The 19977-nt window shown below is 40.1% G+C and overlaps 1 protein-coding gene across 5 annotated transcripts in view; it reads left to right on the top strand.

Moving 5' to 3' along the window:
- Window positions 1–9024: 9024 nt before the first annotated feature.
- bms1 (BMS1 ribosome biogenesis factor) overlaps window positions 9025–19977 on the top strand; it is a 25134-nt gene continuing 14181 nt past the window's right edge. For 2 of the 5 annotated variants that reach the window (XM_037081792.1, XM_037081788.1), the window contains exons 1-10: window positions 9025–9370; window positions 10264–10458; window positions 11548–11738; window positions 12355–12434; window positions 12709–12897; window positions 13041–13183; window positions 14562–14683; window positions 14824–15017; window positions 15166–15308; window positions 15866–16368. In XM_037081792.1, coding sequence (XP_036937687.1) covers window positions 10286–10458; window positions 11548–11738; window positions 12355–12434; window positions 12709–12897; window positions 13041–13183; window positions 14562–14683; window positions 14824–15017; window positions 15166–15308; window positions 15866–16368 — 1738 coding nt within the window. In that variant the 5' untranslated portion in view covers window positions 9025–9370; window positions 10264–10285. Of the gene's footprint in view, window positions 9386–10263; window positions 10459–11547; window positions 11739–12354; window positions 12435–12708; window positions 12898–13040; window positions 13184–14561; window positions 14684–14823; window positions 15018–15165; window positions 15309–15865; window positions 16369–19977 lie in introns of all 5 variants that reach the window. The other 3 variants (XM_037081789.1, XM_037081791.1, XM_037081790.1) reach the window with 3 other exon arrangements.

The following is a 19977-nucleotide window of genomic DNA, read 5'->3' as shown; positions in this document are numbered from 1 at the left end:
TTAACTGTTAATTCACATGTACGCATGAATATTTAACAGTATTTTACAATTATTTTAAAATGCAGTAAGGTACTGTTGTAATCCACTGTAAATTTACAGCAATTTATTACAAATACTGTTTTATGCTGTTAAGTTACAATTATCTACTGTAATTGTTAAATGACTGATTTAACTGTTAATTTACATGGGAGGGATGAATATTTAACAGTATTTTACAATTATTATAAAATACAGTAGGATACTGTTGTAAATCCGGCAATTTCCAGCAATTTCATTACAGTGTAGTTTTAAGCACTCTGTATCTCAGCTGTCTATTGGACGTGACAAACTGATTGTTTATCATTAAGACATTTACTGCTGATTTTGTCCGAGTGATGTCTTTAAATTGTCCTTAATGCTATATGTGCTCTTGTTATGTCTAGCTATGATCTTTGAGTTGTCAAACTACAGTGGTGACCATGGCCATGCATTAACATTGGATGAGCTAATGTTAGCAATTAACTGTCAGCACTGCAGTGTAAAAACTGAACCTGATTTCACCCTGTCCCTAAATGCTAAACATTCGGGTTAATAACCTGTGTCATTGACCATTGAGCCAAATTTGAAAGATTTAAAAAAAAATGCTAAGTATATAAAATTAAGTCTTAAATCATGGAAAAAACAAGCACTTCTCTCTCCTGTGAAATGCTGGGGGCGTGTGAGTTAGAGGCGCTGGAACCATGCCCACGCACGGGAGGGGAGCCGCCTCCCTATACTGTACAAGGACATAACCTACAGTAACAATGGAAGCTAGCAGCCTCATTAGACTGACCTAGTCTGACCTGTTTGAGCCATCAGAGCCAGAAACTGACTCTGAGTCAGACACTGATAGTGCTCAGCCTCGTTCTCACAGTCCATGTTTTAAATTACACACAAACAAAAACCCCATATCTACATATAATTCCTTGTCATAGCTATATTGGTGCACATATAATATTACCTGTGGATTATCATTGTGCTGTCAGATGGAATGAGGCCAAATCACGTCATGATTAAATGCAATAATATTTGCTAACATCACATGGGCATGACAGGATGCACAATGTAAAATCACTTTCAGGCAAAATGCATTTAATTGCCCAAATGTACAATATCTATAACTTAAGCACACACTTAGACTCTCTGGTGGGCACGTGATGCCGGTGGCGGAGATGAGAGCACCTGCTGTCGGCGGGACTGAGAAGGTCGGTGGCGGACACATAATGCCGGTGGCTGTGATGGTGGCACTCGCTGTCGGCGGGAGAAGAGGATGCAAGCCGGGGATGGAGAGGGTTGTTTCAGCCCCACTGACCAGTGTCAACGGACGCTTAGGATATCCATGGTGATAGTTGTTGTAACTAACTAAAGTGGACACTGCAGGGTGTTGGTGGTGATTTTGAACTCTCCACAGTAGCTCCTCTTGACAAAATCGATCAACCATTTTCTTGCGTTGTCGACCGTAGGAAACTTAAATAAGCTAACAGTGCCATTACTCTGCACACTGTGGCATCCAGGAAAGATGCACGAGTGACATGGAGGAGACATGACAGTTTAGCTGACTGGTTGACTGGTTAGCTAGCTGCAAACTATTGTAAGAGACGCAATCCAAGACTCGAGAGCGTGCGGAAAAAACACAGATGAGCTGAATGTATTTATACTGCTTCTGCAGCAGGGCCAGGTTTATGCAAATCATGGCTGCGTACGCCATGATTTCTGACCCACCCATTAAATCCTGAACACAGAAATTTTGAAACACAGTTTGTGAGCCTAGTTCCACAATTAAATTCTAAATGGTTGAATGGCTTTTAACATGTTTTAGGAAAATAAATGTATGACATTTTTAATGTGTTTATAAGAAAATGGCTGAATTTGCTTTACACAGACTTTAAAGTAAAAAAAAAATAGTGCTGCAATATTAGTATATAGTTTATTAATTATGGTGTCAATTTTTGACTAGCTGTACACTGGGGATTTCCTTGATCATTTAATCCAACACCTAGTTTGAAACCACTGGTTCACCCAGTGCTGCCACGTACTTACTGTATGTGTGTTTACTGTTTAAATCACCACAGCCAGACTCACTGATGTGGAAATACTGGCTATGGATTTGTCATAGTCTCATTCATCTCCCCTCTGTTTTTCCTCTCTCTCTCTGATAACATCAGGTCATCTCTACTAAATGACGGATCATTCCACCTGAAACACCATAGTGCTGAAAGTGGACCGATTCATCAGCTCACTTTATTAGTGTGTGTGTGTGTGTGTGTGTGTGTGTGTGTGTGTGTGTGTGTGTGTGTGTGTGTGTGTGTGTGTGTGTTTGTACTCCTGGTGGGAAGGGTAAATGGTGAAAAACTGTGAATGTTTTTGTTACTTTAGCTCTTCAGCCAACAGGATGCTAACTAATCATTAACTTTACATGAACTAATAAAATCTGATCTTGTTGTTGTTGTAGGTGACCTTCAAAGGTCTGTCATGAAAATGATTTTGGAGTAATGAACTTGAGAGGATAAAATTAGGCCTTTAATGGCTATGACTATGTACTCATTGTCAGCAGTGTCATATCAAATATTAGTTGTGGTTGATAAAGTCAATAAACTTCATTTAAGCTTGAAAGCAAATAGGACCGTAGTCTATTATTCACGTTTTTCGTTTTCTTTCCGCTTATCCGTAAGGGTCGCGGGATGTTGCCGTTTCCCCCTGAGGGGCTGCAGGGCCAAATCCAGTTCAAGCAATGGGCATAGGCACACCCTGGATGAGTTGCCAGGATGATGATGGCATCTGCACATCAGGAGTTCAGTATCTTGCTCAAGGATACTTCGACATGTGGCTCAGTTCTGCCCAGGGGATTCAAACTGGTGACCTTCTGATCACCAGTCCACCAGCTCTACCCACTGAGCTACAGCTGCCCTAGTCTATTACTAACTGATTTAACAAGCTAACAGCAGCTTTAGTTATCAGAAGTTAGTGGTAGCAAGTACGGCTATCTCCCATCAGGAACCTCTGCAAGTTGATTACACTCTAAAATTATAGGGGCACTAATTTGAAAAAAAAATAAAGGTTTTCGCATGTTACACCAACATATTTGATTTGAAAGAAAACTTGTCTAATTCTAACTATAATAATAACTATTCTAATTCTCTATTCCTACCCATGCTTTTCCATTCCTTTCTATTTGTGGGATGTGGCTTGTTTTTATATGATTCATTTCATTGCTTTAGTCGTCCCGTTTCAGCTCAACGTACAAGGTGAGACAAAGATGGAGCCCGTGTAGCTGTACGATCAAGGGATGAACCCACTAAAGATTGCCGTAGAAGGCTGCACCCAGGGTTGTTTCTATCTTTTTGGGGGCCCTATGTAAGATGCTGTTTGGGGGCCCCTATTTTTTCAAACCACGATTCCTAATCCTTTTAGATGATCCACAAAGATGCAACAATCTATTACATTTTGAGAGGAAAACAGGCTAGAGTTGAGAAAACTTCTCTCAAATTAAAATCAAACATCTTAAGTTGACCCACCCAAGCAAGTTGAACTGATAGAAAATGATAATACAAGGTAAACAATAGGGATCCTCTATAGGTCAATAAATTAAACTGATGCAGTGTTCCTCAAAAATATTTTATTTAAATCATAAAACATTTTTAAACTTAAACATCCTGGTCTGGTGGTGCTGAAGGCGATGCTGCTTCCTGGTCTGCGGGTTGAAAATAATTTACAATTGCTCCTGCAAAGACAAAACTCCTCAGGTTACCAAGCAAAATCGATCCTACCAACTATTTCTACTATATGATTTATGTTACACTAATGCAGAAATTCATAATCTGTTTTTATATTAGACATTACAGTATACAGTATAGCGTCCCTTGAAAGCATGCGCCCAATTTCAAAGTTGTTACTTTTAAGCAGTTTTCGATGCATTGTACTTGTTAGAGTTATAAAACGAAGCTAAATGACTGATGAGCACTATATAATACTGAAGGAATATTTTTGTGTATATTTCACAGGGTATTACAAAGTGGACTACTTATGCCTACCTGATGATATGGTCTTAACCTATATTCTGTGGGCAGAACTAACAGTCATATATAGTAAAATTTACTTTAAATTTACTTCAATTTGTGTTATTATGATTCTTTTGAATAAAACAAAGTAATACATCAAAAACATAAGTAAACTGTAGGAATGTAGGCAAATTTGTTCAAATCATACTGTCACAATAAATATTCTAATAAATATGGTAAAGAAAGACTGCAACTAACTCAGTGGAGTTAACAATAATCCACTCAGAGCAATAATCCACTGCCACAATAGTCCATAATAATCCACAGTAGGCCTAATATGTATTAGCGTTGTTTAGGACATTTACACATCTTTGGTTCCCACTCCAGAAATTATGAGACCTTCAGCGGATGTTTCACAAACAAATTGTGCTGAGCATGAATCATGTTTTATGGAGCTACTTCAGATTTTATGATGCTGTTTGGAAAGGGTCTGAACAGGGTTGTTCTCACCAATCATCTACTGTATAGTTCTGATAAATACTCTTTTTAATATATGGATATTGCATTTTGGATTACAGATATACACAAAGATAATTAAGCTCCTTTTCTAAATGTTTCAGCTGTGAGCCATTTGACATTTTCTTCTTAAAATGTGGCCTTTTCTAGATGTCATGGCACTTCATTGTATTGTAATGACATGTTGGGCAATGTAACATCTGTCTAAAAGATGATTGTTTGAATTGTTGATTGATTGATGAGATTAGTAAAACATTACTTGATTGTTGTAGAAGAGATATGAATAATGTTGATCTTCACGATTTAAACAAAAGAGGGATCAGTGAGTTACAATAAATACTAATAAACTGCTATGACGTCAGTAGTGTGGCTCTGGCACTGTGTTTGATAGGGTGGGGTTAAACGCCAGATGTAGCCAACCAGCTGATTACAACAGTTCTAGTATTATTGGGAGGAGGTGAAAATGGATCATCCAAAGGACAACAAGCACTTGATGTTAAAGAGAGGAAGTTCAAAGGCTTTGAAAACCAGGAGGGCAGCTCTGGATATACTGGACTCTTCATAACATGATGCTAATGATAACAATGATGACAAGACGAGGATGATGAGGATGACAGTGATTGTAATTATAATCGTACAAGCTTGGTTCCACATAAGCTGGGATGCTGTGTAAAAAGTTAATGAATCAGAACGAAGGATATGAACTATGTTTACTGACAACAGTTTAACAAAGTGTTCCTGAGTCCATGTAGTAATATCTTTTCTACATTCATGAGTTTAAAAAAGTGTCCCTCAAATTAAAATGTGTCGCTGCCATCAACTTCAGAAGAAGCATATATTTACAAAAAGCAATGAAATTGATGAAGTAAAACAATAATTACATTGTCTGTTATCTGTTTTCAATTGAATTTATGTCTAGTATGTCAAAAAGGAAAACTATTAATAAATTATCACATTTGGTTCTGTTTACGCAGTTTTTGGTATCATGGTTGTAGGACTAGAGATGAAGGAGGATGAAGGAGGATGTCCTTTGTCACATATGCATTTTTCATCTCTCTTGAATGTAGTACCATCTAGTGGTACCAAATCTCTACTGCACCTCTGGTAATTGAATCAAGTTATGTGCTGTTACTGTGAGCGAAATAGATGTTATCCGTGCTTTAATTGTAAAGAATGTGTGTGGCACAGTGGTGTATAAGGTGAACAGGAAAGGAGACAGTACAGTCCCCTGTGGAGCTCCTGTATCACTAACCACCACATCAGACAGAACTCTGCCCATACGGACAAACTGTGGCCTGCTTGTGAGGTGGTCAGTAATCCAGGAGATCATTGTGTCGTCGACACCCATCACCCGCAGCTTCTCCCCTAGTAACAGTGGCTGAATGGTGTTAAAAGCACTGGAGAAATCAAAGAATGTGATTCTCACAGTGCCTCCTCCACCATCCAGATGTGAATGGGCTTGCAGCAGATAGATGACAGCGTCATCAACTCCCAAGTGGGGCTGGTAAGCAAATTGCAGAGGGTCTAGCAGGGCTCTCAATTGCGGCCTCAGGTGGGCCAAGACCAGTCTCTCCAGCACCTTCATCACGTAACGTGTGAGGGCCACTGGTCGGTAGTCATTGAGGTCTGATGGTGTAGTCGTACTACTATTACTACTACTAGTAGTAGTAATAGTTGTAGTAGTAGTAGTAATAGTAGTAGTAGTAGTAATAGTAGTAATAATAATAATGATAATAATAATAATAATAATAATAATAATAATAATAATAATAATAATAATAATCTATGGTTGTTAAAAATATAAACATCTCATAAATAATATTGATAAGTTCTTAAAGTATATGCATTTTGTATTAAACAAAAACTTGAAGATAAAAAAAAAAACAATAACCTAAGTAAATAACCTTATATACAGGGGGAAACAGTTTGACATATGTTCTCTAATTCTGTTTCAGAGAATCAATAAACTTCTGTGCTTTCATTAGTTTCTCATTGATCATTCTCTCTGTGTAACACCTCTGGCTCCTGAACAGTTTATGAGACCACAGCCCTCCACGTTGCTGTCTTTAAAAACAGGATTAAATTAAACCTGCAAGCAGCGATGAACACTCCCTCACAGTCCACGCGTGTGCCATGTAGACGTATTCAGGGCAACACCCACCCTGTACATGTTTTAGCAATTTGGAGTAGATGGCAAATTTTATGTGAAAGTTATAATGACTTGATGGTTTTATGGCGGAGCATCAAAATGGACTGCACCAACACATAGATAGCCAGTCTATACCACACATTCCATTGACATAATAGTTATGGTGTGGGCAGAGTGGCAAATATTTAATTAGACTTCTACCAGTGCCAGACTGGTGACAGTTTTTATTTTTAGGAATATCAAAATTACTTCAATAAGTTTTTGTCTGGAGAGTCCACAGATGCTGTGTGCAAAGTTTGGTGCAAATCAGTTAAATCGCTTGGGAGGAGTTCGAAAAAGTAAGTTTGCCACATTTTGTGAATTTGCGGAAGAAAACAGTAGGCGGAAATGGGTGTGGCCTATATCACGAGACTCGGCACAATTCGGTGAAGGCTACATATAAGGTTTTTGAATGTGCGACAAAGTATATTGGAGTTATAAGCCAAAACGCACTTTTCTTGATTATAGCGTCACCTAGTGGTGGAAATTGAAGACTTAATTAAAATAGAAATTTTCGGCAGGTGTGACATATATTCCAAGTTCCGTGAGTTTTGGGGTATGTCCAGGCAGTGAAAAAGTCTCTCCTCCAAGAAGAGAGAAATAATCAGTGTAGAGATGTGAGAATGATCTTGTGAAAAATTCATGAAAATTTGTACTGATGGATCAAAGGATCCTGTCTCAGGGACAACAGGGGCTGGGATTTTTATTGCAGATGAGAATCTTCAATTCAGCATTCGCTTATCAGACAATTTATCTGTATTTTCAGCTTAACTGTTGGCAATTTTAAAAGCTTTGGAGTGGATAGAGCAAAGTAAGGCTCAGAACAATGTTATTTGTTCAGATTCTACTGTCGCTTTGGTGGCTCTAGAAGTAGGTTCCTCTAGTGCCCACCCAGATGTGGTAATGGAGATTCTGTGTTGTCTCTTAAGAATTGAGAGTCTAGGGTGCCATGTGTGTTTTATGTGGGTGCCTGGACACTTCGGGGTAGAGGGAAATGAAGTTGGCTAGAGAGTCATTGTCTAAAGAAAACATAGATTTGAATGTCATGATGGGTAAGAGTGAATGTGTAAGTATCTGTAATGAAAAACTTGAGTTACAGTGGCAGAATGAGTGGAACCAGGAGCAGAGGGGAAGGCATTATTTTTCTTTGCAATCATCAGTAAAGTGTAAAAATTGGAGAAGTATGTTTGGGCGGAAGGATGAAGTTGTTTTTACTAGGCTGAGGCTGGGGCATTGCTAGCAAGTTGCTTAAAAGTCATAGGTAAACATTAGAATGGGTTGTGTGAGTGTGGAGAATTGGAGACAGTGATGCATGTGCTTTTTTCTTGTAACATATATTCCAGTCAGAGATGACAGATGTTTATAGACCTGTATGGTCTGGGTCTGTCTGTGATTTCCTTTCGAGGTATCTTTGCATTAGGGGAAAATCGGACTCCTTTGGGAGGGCAGTATTACAGTTTTTTTCAATTGATCAAGCACGATTTTGAATATAGGGCCCGGCTTTTCAAAACACTACACACAATTAGCACAACCATACACACAATTAGCAGAACACCTCACATCCTTTGCGAAATGAAACACTATTGTAAAAACTATACACTACTTTATAAAAATGATATTTTGTTACCATATGACTAAATTCTGGCTGAACCAGTTACACACTGCTGTGCTTAACCTAAAACACTTTTAGCAATTCTACTCCTCAGTTATTTGAGTAATGTAAGTGAAGTACACAGAGAAAGTGAAAATATACAATACTAAAAATTCACCAAATACAACACAAGACTGGGCGGCTGTAGCTCAGCAGGTAGAGCAGGTCGACTAGTGATCAAAAGGTCGCTAGTTCAAATCCTGGCTCCGGGCAAGGCTGGGCTGCATGTCTAAGTGTCTTTGAGCAAGATACTGAACCCCACATTGCTCATCAGTGAGGGCCCTGCGATGAGCTGGCGACTTGTCCAGGGAGTACCCTGCCCTCGCCCTGAGACAAGGCTGGGATTGGCTCCAGCAGCAACACCCCCGTGACCCCATGGAGAGGGATAAGTGGTTACGGACAATGACATGACAACACAAGACCAATGCTGAAGAGTGATTTATTTATCTAAATCAGTCAAAATTTCAACAATCATTGATCTTGTGTTGTATTTGGTGAATTTTTAGTATTGTATATTTTCACTTTCTCTGTGTACCTCACTTTTTTGAAAAACTGGGCCCTATATTCAAAATCGTGTACTGGCGGAATTCCAGAAGAAGAAGAAGAAGATCCAGAAGAAGAAGAAGAAGAAGAAGAAGAAGAAGAAGAAGAAGAAGAAGAAGAAGAAGAAGAAGAGCATTTGCGACAAAAGGTCGAGACCTGCTCGGGCTCAAATAATTATTAGTGTGACTAGTGTGCTGCACTCTACTCTCAACTATTTTCGTTCCACCGGAGAAACTTAATGACTTTTTCACCACTCGACAGGCAGAAAGCGACACTGTACAGGGTTTGTAGTCAGTAGAGTGCCTTAGCCTCATACTCTTGCGGAACCGTATCATAGAATGTTGTTTCCACTCGTCTCCCTTACGAAGTGACCCCTCCGTAACTCTTCCTGGCCGGAGGTCATGATACACACGTGAGTCCTGAAGAAAACGGGCTCTGACTGGGACCAGACTAGAAGTGAGTTAATTTCAGGTATTACGACTCGTACTTTGTGTTTTTGAGAATATTTAACACGTGTGTAAGCTAGCTGTCATGAGGGAACCGTAATGTGCTAGCTAGCTTCAATTCATCCAGGCAGAGACACAAACATGATGTTGTAAACAGTCTCTAGCTTGTTTCTTTATGGCCCCTCACTGCTTAGCTGAAATACATATCTGATCATCGTTCTTTCTTTTTAAATGAGCTATTTAGAGTACAGTACAGCAAATTGAATGCTAAAGTGGACATTAAACCGCTTGTGTTTTAGTGAAACCAAAGGCCTGGCTGTAACATGCCAGTCAAAAATACTTATTTCTCTACTCTACTTCCCTGTTTGTTCCTGGAATGTGTGGATTGCATTGATTAAGTATTGGCAATTACTACTGTGAGTACATTATAAAGAAAAGAGTGTGTTAGGATGCGACTGTGTATACTGTTGTGCAGAATAGAATAGAGTAGAATATTCCTTTACTGTCTCTACATCAGTTGTGTGTCATTGATTTTATTCTGTGTGTAACTGATTTATTGTGTAAGTGTATTAATTTATTGAGTGGCTTAAGAATAGACTACCCTCTGAGGAAATGATTCAAAACCAGCCAGTACAACCTGAATTTTTTTTTGATTTTGACACTATTTTAAAGTGTTTAGGCAAATTAAATCCCTATAACACTTTTAGGTGTTGTATTTTCCGGGTTTTTGAAATCGTCCAAACACCACCATCATTTCAATTATCTCTCTGCACTGACACTGACAACCAGGTGTGGAAGGTCACTAACTTTAGTTTTGAATGTGATATGAAGCTCTTCCATGCTAGCACAGTTCAGTGCTGGAAAGTCCCAGTAACTGTATTTTTACTTGGGGTCTACCCACAGTTTTTGTGCTGTAGTCGACAGGATGGACAGAAAAGTGAAGGAACAAAAGCGACATCAGCAGAAGCACAGCGGGCCAAAGGTTGAGAAGAAGAAACTGAAGAGGCAGGGAGGCTCCACAGAAGATGATGAACGGAAACGCAATCCCAAAGCGTTTGCGGTTCAGTCCGCTGTACGCATGGCCAAGACCTTCCACAGGTTAGTCTGATGCTGAAACCAATATAAGGGAGTGAAACATTTTGTATATTGATATTTCATGAAGGCACATCTTTTGCAAAGATTCCTCAGATGTGATAATTAACACTGGTTATGTAACAGAGGCAGGATATTTAATAGTCACTACCTACACTTTAATAATTGTAAATTACCCCAAGCATAGTTTTCTGCATTATATAAAAAACTGAGGCCCTGCCTTTTAGAATAGAGTATTCTTTATTGTCCCCTAGGGGAAATTTGTTATAATTGTCAAATTTGTCAGTAAACATAAAACATAATTAAAAATATGATTAAAAACAAACATGAAAGTAAACACAATAAAATAGATAGGATAAAATAAACATAGATGTACAGATATGTGCAAAGAGTAATTACAGTTCATTTGTAGGGAATGCAAGACATTAGAGATGGGTTTTGAGAAGTTTTTTGAAGACACTTAGTGATTCAGCTAATCTGACGGAAGAGGGTAGACTGTTCCAGAGGGATGGTGCCCTGACGGCAAATCCTGAGTGCGTAGTGCATAGTAGTAGCTGCCCTTACAGATGATAAGTACACATAAAATACATAGAACAGTTAAAGGCGTACACGTAGGCTATATACACACTCGTCACACATCCAATAAAAGAAAAAATAAATAATAATGTGTTGCCGTGGTGAATCATTGTCTATGAGCGTCATTGATGATGGCTTTTTTCATTCTCCACACATGAGCTTAATATACTCAGTTAGCTGATTGAGTGTAACATACTCACTCACAATTAATCAACTTTAGTGTTAGGCTAAGAGTTTGTTGAATCTGCTTTGTGCCCAGAACCCTGATGGCTCTTGTGTGAAATTGCTTTACACCTGTCAGACAGGCTTTAGTCTCTTGCAGCATCCAATATATAATGTAAATTATGCTGGCCTATATGCTCACTTTCAAGAGACACCAATTTGACATAATTCTATTAATTAATTAATGTTAAGTAGGAATAACCCTAACCTCTAAATAAAGTCCAGTATACTAGCCTAATAAAATGTGATAATGACCCAACCTGTATGAAACTACTCCTCTTGTATTTGTTTCTTTAGGGCTCAGGACATAAAGGCCAAAAAGCATCACATCCCCCTTGTAGATCGGACTCCTTTGGAACCCCCTCCAGTTGTTATTGTTGTTGTCGGGCCCCCTAAAGTGGGAAAAAGTACCCTGATCCGCTGCCTGATCAAAAATTTCACCCGACAGAAGCTGGGAAACATATGTGGACCTGTCACCATTGTCTCTGGTAAGTTTGGCCACTGACTTCTTCCTTCATTGAAGAAGTAAATGAAGAAGTAATCCTTTACCTCTGTCAAGTGCCGCTGTTGTGATATTTGTGTAGTAAGTGTTCACAGCTTTTGTAGATCAGTTGATGCAGTTTTTCACAAACAATTTGGCAAGCAAAGTTACACTGGCAACAATAAAAAAAATGATGATGATACCATGATGTTAAAAAAAAAATAGTTTTAATATATTTTTAATAGCCAAGCAAGCATAATAACACTACATGGGTCAGGAGTGAAATTATTGGAGTGAATCCCCTGAAATGTTACGATTCTATGCAGATGTGACAGTTGAGATCAGACAGGGAATGAGAGGATAGAGATGGAAGAGCAGAATTTCTGTTGTCCGTCATGTACTTCAGTACATTTACAGATTACCAGACACTTCCCGTTTGTTTCTAGAATAATGTCATGAGCCGCCACAAAAATAGAGCATTTAGAGAAGAAAGGGGCTCAAGCTTACTAATACATCAGGTGATAATTGATCTTTTCATGGTGATCAGTACACTACTAGGCCTTTAACCATAATGTTTCATTATATTTGGTGTTGAATTAACGACCACTTTTTGTTCCTTTCAGGCAAGAAGCGGCGTCTCACTTTCATGGAGTGCAACAATGACATTAATACAATGATCGACCTTGCAAAAGTGGCTGACCTGGTGAGTTTATCAATTCACAGTAAAGTAGTACATTCATCACATGAAGCATTATCACATGATAAAACGTATCTGTGTACTTTGTGATATGATTGCTATAGTATTGACATTCTCCAAGCCTGGATGTGACAGTGACAGACTGATAAGTATAGCTTCAGTCTTCCTTCGCTTCAGGACTATAGCTAAATAACTCACTTTTGAATACACTGTTGAGGGGTACAAAAATATTAATTATGAAATTAAGTTGGCTTAAATACATTGGTTTTGTTCCCCCCAGGTTTTGATGTTGATTGATGCCAGCTTTGGCTTTGAGATGGAGACTTTTGAGTTTCTCAACATCTGTCAGGTACACGGCTTCCCTCGTATCATGGGTGTGCTGACTCACTTGGATTCATTCAAGAACAACAAGACACTAAGGAAGACCAAGAAAAACCTTAAACATCGCTTCTGGACTGAGGTCTACCAGGTAAACATAATGTAATCCCATTGTCCCATATAAAGAGTCTTGTACGTTAACTGTAACATGTAAGTATTGTGACAGTATGACCATGCAATCAGCTTTTTTTTTTTTTAAACCTTTTATATGGATGTTGTGTTTGAAACTATCAGGGGGCCAAGCTGTTCTATCTGTCTGGAATGGTGTACGGTGAATATCAAACTCAGGAAGTGAAGAACCTCGGCCGCTTCATCTCTGTCATGAAGTTTCGTCCTCTGGTTTGGCAGACCTCCCACCCTTATGTCCTGGTTGACCGGTGAGTCATGAGTATTGCGGTAGTTTTTCCCATAATGACTTGTTTGGTCCTGAAAGGTAGCTAAACTCAGACTGTCTCACCTAGTCTAACAATGCTGTGTCATTGATAAAAAGAAAAAAAAAACTTCTATATGAAGTCTTATAGTTTAAAGCTCCCTTATTGTGAAAAGTGAGATTTATTTGTCAGTTTGATTTAAATTAGGTCTAGCTGCTGCATAAATACTGTGAAAATATGAAAACACTCAATCCATGAAGATGATCCATACATGGCCCAAATTTCGGAACTGTGCCTTCCAACTAGCTGTCAGTACTTGGTAAGGTTGTAATGTCACATCTGTACAGATTCCGCCCTAAGCTACACCCCCACAAAGGTCATGGTTCTGGGGGATGCCTGCTTTGGCCAGCAAGAGCTGACTAGTCAGAGCAGACAGGGCCTTTCAGCGGCAGGGCCTTAAAGAACCAGCACCAAAACAAGGGTTCAAATGGGTATGATATCAGAACCAGTGGGCTGAAAAGCACAAATGTAATGTTGTAATATGATTTTCATATTTTATTTAAATGTAAAAATAAATACAGCCTTAAAACTTCCCTGAAAAGTGACTCGCTGAAAAGAGACTCGATTTAGATATAATTAAAAAAATTAATATATTTATTTTGATAGGGCTGCAAAATCATATTGTGATTATTTTGACAGAAATTCACAGTGGAAAAACATGGAGTCTGTTCCAAACATATTTTCTTACATCTGGAGAACAAGATGTCTGACCAGGACATCTGTAATACTTTTTTACCATTTTACATTGCACTTAGCCATATAACAATTTCCATAATATTTCTCTCTTTATCATATTATATTTAGTCCTACCTAAATTAACACACCTGTTTGTTTGTTTGTTCTGTTATTTATTCTTTATTATTTGGTTGCAGTTTAAAAAAGGCAGAAAATAAACCAGATCAGTTAAGTGGTTATTATTGTCTACTGTGCAGACAACTTGACATGGATATTTGATTTGTTTAACACAGGTGTGACTTTTAACATAAGTAATCAGGATAACTGTCATGACTGAGTAGCACAACTACATAGAATGAAGCCATCATTAATATTTTAAGTTCCAGCTGCCATCATTAGTAAGCTCTCCATATGTTTAGCAAGACATTTGACACATCTGACCTGCTTCATTGGATGAGCATTTCATGAGCAGTGGATTGTAAACCTTGAAGATCCCAGACCAAACAACCACAGTGCTGTTCTGACATTTTGTTTTTTCTTTTGAAGGGGCCATGTTTGATTAATATACTTTTTATCTGCGATTGTTTGCATATTTTTACTTTCTACTCACTCCAACATTTTCTCATTTTCCTTTCCTGCTTTCAATCAGTATGGAGGACTTGACTGACCCTGAGAGGCTGAGAACAGACCCCAAGTGTGACCGGACAGTGTCTCTCTACGGCTACCTACGGGGGACATATTTGAAAAACAAAGGCCAGGTTCACATCCCAGGTATGTAATCATAGAGCTGGTTACATACAAAAAACTTTAGAACTGTATGTCAGACTGTCTAAGCAGAAATGCTCCACATAGTACAGAAGTTTCCTGGGAACATTTACAATAATACCTTTTTGTGTTTTTTCTCTCTGCAGGTGTAGGAGACTTTCAGGTTGCAGACGTAAACTTCCTGCCAGACCCCTGTTCACTGCCAGATACTCAGAAGAAAAGAGCGCTGAACGAGAAGGAACGTCTTCTTTATGCACCCATGGCTGGGGTCGGGGGGGTTGTCTACGACAAGGACGCAGTGTATATTGACCTTCCTGCTAGCCATGTCAAAGAGCAGCAGGTGTGTGTTGTTTGTTTAAGTGTCTGACAGCCTATTTTTATTACTGTGTTCAGTCACACTAAAATGCTAAGACTTAGAATAGAAATCATATTACAAACATTGTTTGTTTGTAGTTGTTGTGAGGTGTTTTCTTCTCTCCCTGGAACAGGAGGAAGTGCGGCCAACCACAGAGCTGGTCCAGTCTCTCATTGATACACATGCCACCCTAGATGCCAAGATGGCTGCCAGTAAGGTGTCTCTGTTCAGTGGCTCTGCCACCCTTGACCCTGCAGACTTCGACGAGCAGAGCGGGTGAGACACCTCACAACTCCTCTCATCACTTCTTTTGTTCGAATACAGATTACAGGACAGTAATACAGTACAGAGCATTGTGGAGCTTTACCATACACATGCTGACTTGTCAGCCCAGTGCAGCAGGGTTATGAATTTAATTACAACAGGAAGAGAAATAACAGGAAATTAAATGAGAGTGGGATGACCTACAGGGAAGGGCTACAGGTCAGATTCAAAGATGAGGTGCATGCTCTGCCAACTGAGCTACCAGGGAGCCTGGAGGGGAAGCTTTAAGGACAGTTTTCTGCCCCTTTTTGAATGCCTGCTACCAAAGATTCATGCTGTTGTAGGTATAAAGAGGCATCCTACCCAGTATGAGGGAGGTGTACCCAATAAACTGGCCTTTGAGTGTATATGTGAGAGATTAAGGGGAGGAACTTGAGTGTTTCAGTGTGGGTGTCACTTTGTGTACCTAACTATATGATGTAAATACAAAGCATTCAAATGTTCTACTGCTAAACTAATATAAACTGCAGAAACAGAGTGTAAACCTTTCGTGTGTTGGTGTTCACTAGAGAGAAGGAGGAGCAAGTCTGGGACCCCAACACCCAGAGAAAGAGGAGGAAGGTGGTCTTTGCTGAAAAGGAGGAAGGCAGTGATGTTAGTGGCTCCAGTGATGAGGATGATGAAAGTGACGATGGTGACCAGGAGGAGCAAGAGGAGGGTGAGGATGAGGATAACTTGTCCACTTTTCTTAAAGAGGCTAGAGCCAAATCGGAGACCAGTAATGTTAGAGAGCCTCCACCAGTAAAAAAACAGAAGCTGGAGGAGAGGAAGGAGGAGATACTGGTGTTTGCTGATAGCGAAGATGAGTTGGAGATGAGTGAAGAAGAGGAGGAGGATGGGAGACCAGGAGACTCTGGAAACTGTTCGGAAGAGAGTGATGATGGTGAAGAGGCGGAAGATGATGATGATGATGGCGGCTCGGAAGATGAATCAATGGAAGATGAGGATGAAGCAGCAGTTGCTACAGTGAAGAAACAATCAGCGAGTGAGAAGGAGGAGGAAGAAGAGCAAGGTAAATACAGGTTTTTGGCTTTATTTCCATGCAGACAAATTTTGGCTCTAATTTGCAAAAAAGGTTGCACTAATATTATTCTTCTCTTCTGATGCTGATTCTAAATTCAGGTTATGTGCTGTACTAATTCAATGTACTTATGTACAAATGTATTTGTCAGGGGAAGTTTCATAGTCCAAAAAGCATTTCTGGAGCTTTACAGCAAAACAGATTTGCAGCATTCTGCTAAGCAAGTGAAGTAACTGGAGAAGTACACTATATTGCCAAATGTATTCGCTCACCTGCCTTGACTCACATAAATACTTAACTGACAACCCATTCTTAATCTAAAGGGTTTGACATGATGTCGGTCCACCCTTTGCAGCCATAACAGCTTCAACTCTTCTTGGAAGGCTTTCCACAATGTCTAGGAGTGTGTTTATGGGAACTTTTGACCATTCTTCCAGAAGTGCATTTGTGAGGTCACATACTCATGTTGGACAGAAAGGCCTGGCTCTCAGTCTCCGCTCTAATTCATCCCAAAGGTGTTCTATCGGGTTGAGGTCAGGACTCAGTAAAGTGCAGGCCAGTCAAGTTCATCCACATCAAACTCTCTTATCCATGTCTTTATGGACCTTGCTTTGTGCACTGGTGTACAGGGTTTCCCCCAGAAAACTTGCTAAGCCCAGTGGTAGGTTGGAAGGGCAGCCCACAGGGGGCCGACACAGGCCAGCAACTGACTGTGGCAGTGCCCTATAGGTAACAGATTGATGACGTAGAAGAGCTTAGAGTGGTTCCATACTGCCTTGTATTAATTCAGTGTTAAAAGGTAATTGGTGGGCAATTATGTGCTTTAGGAGACAGTAAAGGCATTTAAACCCACCAATTATGGCTTCATGCTCCATATTAATCACTGGCTTGAATGCTGCAGCGATTGACAAGCCTACAACATGAAAACAGTGCAAGCTAACTATTGGATATTTCTTAATAGATACTTTATTATAATCAGTGACATATATTTACATTTGAAACAATGTGGCATTGTTTACATTTGCCTCTGCTTTCTACCATATTGATGATGGTGCGATGGTGGATCCAACATGACCGTTAAGTACATCTTGTCTATAAGTAGTGCAAGGAGCTTCAATAAAAGCTCTGTGGCTTGTGTTCATGTCAGGAACCTGAGACAGCACAAAATGCTTTGATTTCTTGTAGGAACTATGACCACCAAAGACAAGATCTATGCAGAGAATTGCAAGAAATTGGCTTGGAATTAATATCTCTGAAACGTATTTTAGAAGTAGAGTCAAGCAGGAGGGGAAAACGCAGTTTTTCAAATTCTTAAAGACACCGGTGTATATAGCAGGCTATAGTGCACTGAGGTGCTAGTCCCATAGACGGCAGCAATGCAACTTTTGGATTCCGGTTAGAAGAAGAACCACCAACAACAACCACCGGCTGAGGGTCCCAGCATTGCCCGCTGGCGGTGGCTGCGACAGATTCAGCAAATCATACCTAAAACAAAAACTTTGACTTTATTAGAACAGCTACTGTCAGAGCTTATACAATGCTGAATTTAATAGCAGCATTTTACTGCTAAACCACTGTGAAATTGGTATACTTATTATTGTTAATAATAATTAATATTTTCACGTATTGCTAAACAAACAACATAAAATTTACCATAATTGGTCAAGTACAGTCACCCGCTGTACAAAGAAATTTTGATTAAATCCGGTGGTTCTATGTTTCCCCATCGTGGCACGGAGAAGTCTGCATTGCCATTGCAGCGGATGACGAGCTAACGTCCATGCTACATCCATGCTAGCTGCGTCATCGACCCCTGGCTCAGCCAACATCGCGCCGCTGCACACCTGGTCAACAGATGAACCAGTGGGTTCAACATCTCCGCCTTTGTTCGTCCGACTTAGGAAGAAAAAGTCCAGTGTTTTTGACTTTTTCTTTGTGACATTCCGTTATGGTCACAAGTAGCCTAGTTAGCGTGTAGTGATAGTAGCAGTAGTTACTGGGGCGTTAGGTGATGAAACGACACCTGACCTCAGACCCACCATATGTTCACATATTGACCATAAGATGTCGTCATTTAAATAAATAAACAATGCTTGGCCTGGCAGTGGGAAATTTAAGCCTGGCGGGCCACCAGGCTTATAATACACTGGGGGAAACCCTGGGTGCACAGTCATGTGACATTCCGAACGCTACGCTGCGCGCACGACACCGTTTCAGACAGGACCCTTTTCCATGTTGTGCTTCCAAACAGGCGTGGTACAACTGCGAGGCGTGGTGAGGGTAAACAGTAGTGCTCTGGTGTTATGTTACGGTGAAGATGGCTAGGATAGACATTGCAGTTAATGACCTCATTCACGGATATCAAGATGAGCAACTGGAAAGCCGCTGAGATCTGGGAGATGCTAGCTCTCCTCGGTCTCTGTAGCTGTCCGCTTGTTAGCTGCTAACGATCGCTATTTTTAAATTAAAAGCCCCCCGCTAGGAATCCCGTTATAAACTCCAGTGGGGTGCAATGTAAAGCATTTATTTTGAAGAAAAATTCGATCTGCTTCCTGTTAGCTGTCTGTTGCTTGTGCGCGCTTACGCGAGGCGCTCCGCTGCACGCTTACGCGAGGCGCTCCGCTGCACGCTTCCTTTAATAGCGGGGGTTTAACATCATGACGGAGGAGGCGAGAATATGGGCCACGGGTCTACAATTAAGTAAATCTGTCAAGTGTCGCCACATTTCTTCCGATGCATATATTGTACGTCACTGTTCACGCCCAGCTTCCTGCCTCACGTCACATCACATGTTTATGCCTACGCCACTGGCGGCTTTTTGGGAAAGAAGGAATATTAAACCTCCCCTTTAGATAGACAGGGCGGCAGAGTGCAGCCTTTTCTATCTAAAAGGGGCTAGTAATTCCTGTCTCAACCAGTGGAAAATGCTGTGAAAACCTGATTTATGCATGGAAAAAAAAATACCTTCATATACCGTGAAACCATTGAAAAAATACCTTGATATACATTTTTGGTCATACCGCCCAGCACTACTCTACAGTCCAGTGGCAGTGTGCTTTACTCCACTGCATCCGACGCTTTGCATTGCACTTGCTGATGTATGGCTTGGATGCAGCTGCTCGGCCAAGTTTGGAGGTCTGTAGCAAATGACTCTGCATAAAGTTGGCGACCTCTGTGCACTATGCATCTCAGCATTCACTGACCCTGCTCCGTCATATTACGTGGCCTACCACTATTGCTGTTGTTCCCAATTGCTTCCACTTTTTTATAATACCCTGGCAGTTGACTGTGGAATATTTAGGAGCGAGAAAATTTCCTGACTGGACTTGTTGCGCGGGTGGTATCCTATCTCACAGTACATTGCTGGAATTCACTGACCTCCTGAGAACGACGCATTCTTTCACAAATGTTTGTAGAAACAGTCTGTATGCCTAGGTGCTTGCTTTATACACTTGTGGCCATGGAAGTGATTGGAACACCCAATTTCAATTATTAGGATGGGTGAGTGAATACTTTTGGCAACTACCAATAAGAAACTCTAAAATGTCTTCATGAAGCTTGTCTGGTGTAATCCAATTCTTCGGAAGCCCTGAGATTCCA

Source organism: Acanthopagrus latus, chromosome 20 (genome assembly GCF_904848185.1).
Source record: "Acanthopagrus latus isolate v.2019 chromosome 20, fAcaLat1.1, whole genome shotgun sequence".
Classification (NCBI taxonomy): Eukaryota; Metazoa; Chordata; class Actinopteri; order Spariformes; family Sparidae; genus Acanthopagrus; species Acanthopagrus latus.
Note: the sequence above shows the minus strand (reverse complement) of the source record. Positions and strands in the feature narration are given on the sequence as shown.